The 8,994-nt window shown below is 51.4% G+C and overlaps 1 protein-coding gene across 1 annotated transcript in view; it reads left to right on the forward strand.

Moving 5' to 3' along the window:
- The window catches only part of Vps13d (vacuolar protein sorting 13 homolog D), a 250,567-nt gene extending 242,220 nt beyond the window's left edge, over window positions 1–8,347 (forward strand). The window contains exons 68-69 of the mRNA XM_008849943.3: window positions 6,260–6,500; window positions 7,878–8,347. Coding sequence (XP_008848165.2) covers window positions 6,260–6,500; window positions 7,878–8,009 — 373 coding nt within the window. The 3' untranslated portion in view covers window positions 8,010–8,347. The remainder of the gene's footprint in view (window positions 1–6,259; window positions 6,501–7,877) is intronic.
- Window positions 8,348–8,994: the final 647 nt, after the last annotated feature.

The raw sequence follows: 8,994 nt of genomic DNA on the forward strand, positions 1-8,994 counted from the left end.
TTTTTTAAGGGTTAAGTAAGATTATAGGTCGTTGTATTTTGTGTTTTAATTTCACCCCTGACCCACTTCCCCCTCCATTCTACTCAAACTATCCAAGATTCATTTGCAGTAGAGTAACATGACACAAATCACCAGGGAGATGGTATAGTGCAGCACCTAGGACGGCTGCCCACGCCGTGCATGCACTGGACACAGCCAGGGGAGCTGAGCACTGGAACCAGGATTAGGTCGTTGTATTTTGTGTTTTAATTTCACCCCTGACCCACTTCCCCCTCCATTCTACTCAAACTATCCAAGATTCATTTGCAGTAGAGTAACATGACACAAATCACCAGGGAGATGGTATAGTGCAGCACCTAGGACGGCTGCCCACGCCGTGCATGCACTGGACACAGCCAGGGGAGCTGAGCACTGGAACCAGGATGGCATTGGTGAAACAGATTTCATGAAACTCGTGAAAGTCATGTGAACTGGGAATAGTTATTGGCATGAATGGATTTTGACTTTAAAGATGAAAACCATGTGTCTCCACCCAAACTGATGATTGACTCTGGCCAGTGGATGGTAAGGGAGGCCCGTGACTGCAGTCTTCCTGGGTGTACAGGAAGAGGTCACCAGGGCCTCTGGCAGACATGACTCGAAGCATCCTCAGTCGTCAGCCTGTCTTCACAGGGATGTGAACGTTCCAGTCATCTGTAGGAAGGGGTTCTCAGGAAAAAACATGGGCGCTGACTTCTGCCTCTGACTTTTATCCTAGGTTTGTAATTAAAAACATGTTTAGGGACCTAATTATTTGCATATTTCCCCTCAGAGTTAACCCATTGAAAGGGTCTTTAATACCTTGCTCTACTGTTCTAACTAAACGTTTCCACATTTTTTTCCAGTTAGACTCACTGTTTCACTTCTGGAAAATACTGCGTAATTACTTCCTGATGGAGCGAAAACCCCACAAAGCCCCCAGCACCGTAGCAGCTTCAACTTTGATCTCCCACATCAAGTTGCATTAGTTTTTTTGTTTTTCACGTGGTTTAATTAATCAGCATTAAGCTGACAGTCTGTGACGTGGATGCGAGGTCTTCTCGGCTGCGGGCTCTTCGTTTTCAGGGTCCTCAGCTGTTCCTCAGCCCATTGCGTAACCCCATCGTTTCCTGTTTTTCGCTGTCCCAACCCAGAATCCGAATTACGGTGATGCTAAGATAACATTTATTCTGTGTGATCAATTTAATTTTGCTGTCTAAGTAATGCCTGGTTTGTGGCCAACAGTCACCTTTTCTTAAGTGCTTGCTTGTTCGTAGTATTTCTTCAGAGCATGTCCTTAGAGTGCAGGCACAGGGCTTCTTACCTTTTCCAAGGGACACTGGAGAGGCCTGCTCTCCCAGGAAGCTGCTTTCCTCCAGGGCGTGCTCGCTCCTTGGGCTGTTTATCAGTTAGGCAGAAAGTAACATTTGGGAGGCTTTTAAACACAGAAACGTGTATAAAGAAGAAAAGAAGAATGGCTTGCAGACCTCAGACTGGTCGTCTAGATTTGTAACTGGCCTTACGTGGTCATGCTTAGGCTTTTGTCTCCTGAGGCAGTGCTGAAATTTTGAAGAAGAGGCGTCCACTCAAAATAGCTGCTAAAAATGCCGCCTCACTCTCTTATTCTGTTTGGGAGGGGTGGGTTTTTGTCTCTTTGCTTGTTTGCTGTTTGAGTGTCTCACTGTATAGCCCTGGCTGTCCTGGAATTTGCTATGCAGACTAGGATGACCTGAAACTCACAGAAGTCTGCCTGCCTCTGCCTGCCTGGGGCCAGGGTTAAGGTGTGCGCCGCCATGCCCAGCCACCTTTCTCTTTTTAATGAAATCAACTCATTTACAAAATGAGTTAGCCAAATCAAAAAGAATTCATAAAATAAATAATAAGGCAAACAGTGGAGAATCTTTCATTTTATCCCTCTTATCTGTTCTCCAGGAATTACTGAAAGAAGGAAATTTTTTGTACAAGCCATGATACTAATTCTAATAGCATATAATCTAAACCCTCCAGTAACACACAACACATTTCCTTCCCTCTCCTTCCTTCCTCCTCTGTTCCTTTCCTTTCCTGGGACTCTCCCAGCCCCTTCTACATGCTAGGCTTGCACCCTCGCTGAGCCGTACCCCCAGCTCCAGCTTCCATTTTTCTAAGCCAGGAAATCATCCGTCAGTAACTTTTGACACCTGAAGACTTGTGTTTGGCAGACTGCCCAGCTACTCAGATAAAAGTCAATGGCTTGCTAAATCTAGTAAGCTAAAGGTTCTGGGAGAAGCGCTGAGCTGCAACGCCCAGAGTTGCATTTGCACTGGCACATCCTTATGGATCTTGTAGCCTGGTTTCACTGTCATCTTCTGAGATCCTTGACGCATACGTTAAGTCCCCCGTGTGGCAGGCCAAGTAAGAACTCTGTGATGTCCTCGGCGAGTCCACAGGCTAGCAGGGCAAGCAGACTGTATTTGTTACCATCACCTGAAGCACAGGGTTGCCATTCTCCTACAGGTCTGAGCCACATGTTGTGGTGCCAGTGGGTAGGTAACTTTGTGGATTGGGTCTCTCCATCCTCACATTGGAAAGAGAACTTGCCCAGGCGCTTGTGTTTCTTTGTCATCCTCCCTCTTGCCCCCTGAGTTAACAGATCATAGAACAGAAGAAGTGTCCTCAGGACCCACCCAAGGCCATGCTGGCTTTCCAGTGGCCACTCACTGGTGGGCCAGCAGCAGTGAAGAGTGGCTGAAGCCCAAGTCAGGGCACTAAAGCAGTTTCCAGCAGTAGCCACTGCTGCTCTGTTGGTATGGTAAGGAGCAGAGCATGTACACACCACAGAGAGCTGTCCTGCAGGTGGGAGGCCACAGGGCGGTGGGCAAAAGGGGAACAGGAAGGAGTGGGTCAGCAGAGGAAAGACACAAGGCTCCACCTTGCCTCCCAAGCTGTGACTCCTCTCAGAGTCAGTGACAAGTTTGGAAGCAGTGTCAGCAGATAAGGGGTTTGCTCTGGAGCTATTTGAGTCTTTGATGTTGTTTCCAGACTTTGTAAAAACATCAAGCTTAATAACAACAGTGGTGCTGCTGGGACCCAAAACCCTGGCCTTGGATAATGGGTTGTGAGGGAAGCCTCAGGGAAGATGGGGCTGGCCCTCAGCCACCCAGTCCCAGGGTCATCTCCCAGCTCTTTCTTCCCTCGGTTATACCCTTGGTTCTGATCTGCTTTTGATTTGAAAATTTTAGAACACTGAATGCAATTGTCCAAAATATGAGCTTAGCCCGGGCCTGAGAGTGGAGATCTGGGCAGAGTTAATGTTGCTGTGCTGTTCCTGTTCTGCCAGGGTTCCCCTCGTCGCTAACTGAAGGAGCTGGTCATTGGCATTGGCTCCCTTAGAGATGAAAGAACTTAGCCACTAGGAAAGCAAGCGACCTGACCAGAGTCCCCTGCTTGTGCGACCTCCTTGCCTGCCTAGCCCAGATTTCCATCACCATGTCCCCTGCCTTTCAGGACTGCCTCCTGGCTCAGAATTGCCATTCCTCCTGAAGTTTCCTGGCCCCCAGGAAGGGAATCTGCCTTAAAGCCTATAGAACTGTTTTCCCTTTGGGAAGATGCACTCACCATCAGCCCCTCTAGACAGGATGTAAGGACAGCTCCCTGGGTGTGACAGCTGCTGAGGGGCCCTGGTGAGGGAGAGAGAGCTGAGAAGCTAGATAGCCAGTCTCAGCTGCAGCCTATAGTGTGCATACCTGCTGTCGCCCTGTCTGTTGGCCACCTTTGGAGTCTCCTTTGAGAGCTCATGATGGCTTTGGTGGCCATGCACCTGGCCCACCAGCACTCAGAAGCAAAGCCACTTCTGTGTGCTCAGCGCTTCCCATCAAGCTCCAGCCGGTGTGTGATTGTGTGTGTCCCGTACCCCTGCCCCCCATCCCACCAGACACTTTCTCCCCGGTGTGTGATTGTGTGTGTCCCGTACCCCTGCCCCCCACCCACCCGAACCTGGCCCCCGCCCCCCTCCCACCAGACACTGTCTCCCCGGTGTGTGATTGTGTGTGTCCCGTACCCCTGCCCCCCTCCCACCAGACACTGTCTCCCCGGTGTGTGATTGTGTGTGTCCCGTACCCCTGCCCCCCTCCCACCAGACACTGTCTCCCCGGTGTGTGATTGTGTGTGTCCCGTACCCCTGCCCCCCTCCCACCAGACACTGTCTCCCCGGTGTGTGATTGTGTGTGTCCCGTACCCCTGCCCCCCTCCCACCAGACACTGTCTCCCCGGTGTGTGATTGTGTGTGTCCCGTACCCCTGCCCCCCTCCCACCAGACACTGTCTCCCCGGTGTGTGATTGTGTGTGTCCCGTACCCCTGCCCCCCTCCCACCAGACACTGTCCCCTGTCTTTCCTTTGCCTCTTCACATCCTTCCATGCTCCCCTGGACCAGCTATTTTAAACTCCTCTTCACTCGAGATGATGCTGCCCTGACTCTCAGAATGTAGGACAGGAGGAGGCTGTGTTGAGCTGCCTGGGCCCTTCTAATTTTGGCAGTGAGACTTTAGAAGTCTGCATTCTCAGCATTGCCAACCAGTTAGACGAGAACAGCGAACCCCAGTTTTTGTCACAGGAGCCATAATTCAAATGACGACGCAAGCAAGGTGGATACTTTGCGAATTCTTACAGGTGGCCAACTTGGTGGTGGGTACTCAGGAAGCTGTGTGGGTATACAGTGTGGACCCCACATTTTATGGGGCTCAGAGCTTCACTGAAAGCCAAGGTGCTTAGCCAAGAGCACAGCAGATCTTCTGCTCAGCAGTGGGGAAAGTACTAGTGAGCCTTCCAGAGCGGGAGCTCTGGCACAGGTGGGGAGAGTGCTAAGACTGAGAGTGAGCCATGATCTAAGAGCTCTCTCAGCACAGGAGAGTGAGGTCCAATCTGGCGGGAAAGACTGGCCATCAGCAGGCAAGCCCTCTCCTACAGGATCCTCTGCCACCCTGGACCCAGGTCCACAGAAACACCAAGTGGAGCCTTGGCTCTGAGCCAAGTAAAGTTTGAGACCTGGAGTCCACAGCCAGCTGTTTGTCAGGCAGCTCTTAAAATGCTTGCTGCCTCCAAAGTTCTCTCTCGCTGTCCTGGATGCCAGGGCACACTGTGGCAGGGTAGTATGTGATGCCGGCAGCCGCCAGGCTGGGAGAGCTGTCCCTGCTGATTCCTGATGACCACTCACGCAGCAGCTAGGCAAGAGGTGTGACCTGAATGCATTCCAATCAGTCTGTGAGCACTGCTCAACAGGGGTTTGGCCCTTGTACTGTTACTTTTCAAAGTTGGCTTGTTTCTCGTTGGCCTTAAAGCTCTACAATAAATGACGACAAATCTGTAAATGAAGCCTACAAATTGACCCAGGGACGCGCTGGCCAGCTGCGAGTTTGCGGAACACGGAGCGGTGCTAGAGTCCCATGTCCCTGGTTGTACTGAACAGGAGCAAGGTGACCCCTCAGAGCTGTTACTGGAGAGACATAAATGCAGGTGTACAAGCACTGAGGCGTGCAGTGTGCCCTGTCATCCTTGCAGTGTGCAGTGTGAGAAACCTGTCTGCTTGTGCTGCTTCCCGTCAGTATTGCTCACCCAGCTGTCTCCTGGTGAACTAATGTGGCCTCCTGAACACTGGCTGGTCTGTTGATGTAATGTTGAAAAGCTCTACTTGTCCTTCTGTCTAACAATGTGTTATTAGAGTTTTCTCTAAGTCCTAAGCTATCTAAAAGCTCACCAGAAATACATCCCACAAAACCCTACTTCAGGTAGGAAGCTGTTTCTGTTATGGCTGACCAATATCATTTACCACTGTTCTCGAGCACCTTGTGAATGCAGGCCCCACAGCTGCCCCGGAGGCCAGGGCCCTTCCAATCCCAAACTTGCAAATGAAGAAATAGGCCTAGAGCGCCTCTCTCTCTCTCTCTCTCTCTCTCTCTCTCTCTCTCTCTCTCTCTCTCACCTTGTGTGTGTGTGCACAGGGAGGTGATAAGTGCACATGTGTGTGCATGTGCAGGGCAAAGTCTGTGTCTTTGTAGTAAAAAAAAAACAAGTGTAGAGCCCCCCGCTCTCTCTCTCTCTCTCTCTCTCTCTCTCTCTCTCTCTCTCTCTGTGGGAAATGGGAAGCCTAGGTAAGCTTAGGCCTCAGACCCCACAGACCTCAGCAGGCCACCACCAGCAAGGGGCAGCCTGACTCCGACTTGGAAGAGAAGCCCAGCATCACCTCATTCTCCTCTCCCCTTGCAGCTTCATTGCCGTGGAGAACATCGACAGCTACTGTGTGCTCATCTCCTCCAAAGCTGTGTACTTCCTGAAGAGTGGGGACTATGTAGACCGAGAGGCCATTTTCCTTGAGGTCAAATATGATGATCTCTACCACTGTCTTGTTTCCAAAGACCACGGGAAGGTCTATGTGCAGGTGACCAAGAGGGCTGCCAACTCCAGCAGTGGCGTGTCCATCCCAGGCCCGTCCCACCAGAAGCCAATGGTGAGTCCCGCTGCTCCTTGCCACCACGTGGCTGTGCTCATGTTGAGGGCGGCAGCCCGGGTGGCCCCCTGCCCTGCCTTCTGCTCTCCCACAGAGACTCCACCAGGTGATGTGCTCCAGCTCTGCTGGAAGCCCGTGCACGTAGCACTGTGCCTCAGTTAACCCATCACAAGCGGGTAGCCTGTTCATGGAGCTGTGTGTCCCTGAAATGCAGCACTCAGTGACTAAGGATGCATGACATCTTGGAGGAGGTGAAGCACACGGTTTTGTTTCTCTGTAACAGAGGAAACTGTAACTTTTTGATCCGTGCAGAGACTACGCAGCATGCCCAGCAGATATTTGTAAATATAAATCATGCTTTGCACCTAAAGGGGGAGGTGTTCAAGGAGGGACGTCTGAGCAGTGCAGCTCTGTCGCTTCACAGCCACACGCTGTGCGTGCTGTCGTGCTGCCCCTGCCCTCGGCGCTGTTGAAGAGTTGAGGAGCGAGGGCAGATGGTTCCTTCAGGGCACATAGCTGACTCTGGCACAAGCTGGGCTCAGACTCAGGAGGTCCAACTCCCAAGCTGGTGTCTAGACCACAGAGCTGCTGTGGTCATAGCGCTAGGCCGGTGCAGAGGCTGCAGGTACAGCAGAGCAGATGTGAGGACGCAGACCACCCATCTCCGCCTCCACACAGCATGGCGGAGCTGTTGTGTCTCAGCCTGCATTCACCAAGACCGCCTCCACCAGTGACTGTTGGCTCTGCTCCTTCTGTAGAGAAGCAGCCAGCCTTGCTGGACCTGGCCTCAGGCCCTTCGACCTTCCCCATTCTCCCAGGAACGAACTGGAGTGGGTTTGAGTCTGTGAGGCTCCCTTGGGGTTATTGGCTTACATAGGGCTGGTTGATGGCAAATTGCCTCCCCAAAGTTTGCGTTTTCCACCAACTGAGCCTCACCTGGCCTTGTCTCCCTCTTTCAAGGCAGGCTAGCAGTGAAGTAGTCCGGGTGGGAAGGGCTGCCGGCTTGCTCTGCTTGCTGACTACCTGCCTTGGCCACCACCAGGCTTTGGGCTGGAGCAGGGAGTCCAGTCCATTGTAACTGCCTCCCTCTGAGTGCAGTCACATCAGTTTCAGTCCCAAATGCTGGTGGTGATGGGCTGGCCACAGCCACTGAGGAGTAAATCAAAATCTGAATCAGGGTGGACTAGGCAGAGGTCCCTGGAAATCCGTTCTTGGAAGTTGTCCACACCACTCTGAGAGGAACTGCTTCTGGTGGCTTTGCACTGCAACGCCACATCTTATGCCCATGCCGCACCCTCTGCCTGTGCCGAGTCCTCGGGCTGTGTCCTGCTCTCCACCTCAGGGAAGCTCAGTTGTTTCTTCTTGTCTCCTCCGTAGGTCCATGTGAAATCTGAGGTCCTTGCTGTCAAGTTATCACAAGAAATAAACTATGCAAAGAGCCTTTACTATGAACAGCAACTTATGTTGAGACTCAGTGAAAACCAAGAGCAGCTGGAGCTGGACTCCTGAGAACAGCCAGCCGCTGGAGAGAGATGCTTCCAGACAGAAGCCCAACGCAGAGGACAGATACCCAGACTCGGCTTGTGTTAGAAGGGAAGCCAGAAGAGGGTTTGGGGGAAGATAGTAAGAAATGAGGGAAAGGAAATCCTCACAGGGAAAAATGTAAACGGAAACGTTGACTTGTGGGGCTGGAGTTAGTTTAGATTGTGGGGAGATAATTTTTTAAAGTATTGATTGAATAACGTAACACATGTATTGAGATGGATCTAATCTTTAGATTGTCCTGTATTTTGTTAACATGTATATATGTACAACTGTGTGTTTGTAAATATATAGATGCTTCTGAGCAGGGCTGTTCTGTGTGAAGGTTTGTTACGTGTACGGTGATGTACAGTGGTATTGAATCTTCTGCTGCCCCAAGGCCACATGCCTCCTCCAGGGTTCTCTGCAGAGAGAGTAGAAAGCTGAAGGGTGCCGTGTCTGAGCTTTGCAAATGCAGTCAGTGGGCCAAGGAGAGATCTAAGTGTTCCTGGGCAGTCACTGGCTACCTAGATGGAAGGGAGCGGACACAAAGCCACCATCGAAGAGACTCGAGACCAGCGTGCGCCCACCTTCCTTCTCACCCTGTGTCACAGGCCGTGTTTAAATTTCACAGGTGATTCTCTAATTGCTTCCATTTGGCTTTCTTCAACAACTCTACGTACTCAACTTGGGTTTAAAATTCTCCATTGCCAAATGCGTGCGCACACAGCAGCCCTGCAGGCATTCTGTGCTATTGTGGTAGAGAAATTTGAAACGCTGAGTGTTGGCATAAATGAAAAAGGAATCCCACTGAGCCCTTCATTGTAGGAATGCTGTCTCTCCTTCCTGGGTGCTGAGCTGTGGGAGAGGTGCTTCCCACTGTGTTGAAAAACTCACGTGCTGACGTCACGGCATCATGGCCCTGCGGAACACAGCACTAGTGACACAGGACCAGGAGACAGAGAATTTCAGA

Source organism: Nannospalax galili, unplaced genomic scaffold (genome assembly GCF_000622305.1).
Source record: "Nannospalax galili isolate Female #2095 unplaced genomic scaffold, S.galili_v1.0 scaffold1225, whole genome shotgun sequence".
NCBI lineage: Eukaryota > Metazoa > Chordata > Mammalia > Rodentia > Spalacidae > Nannospalax > Nannospalax galili.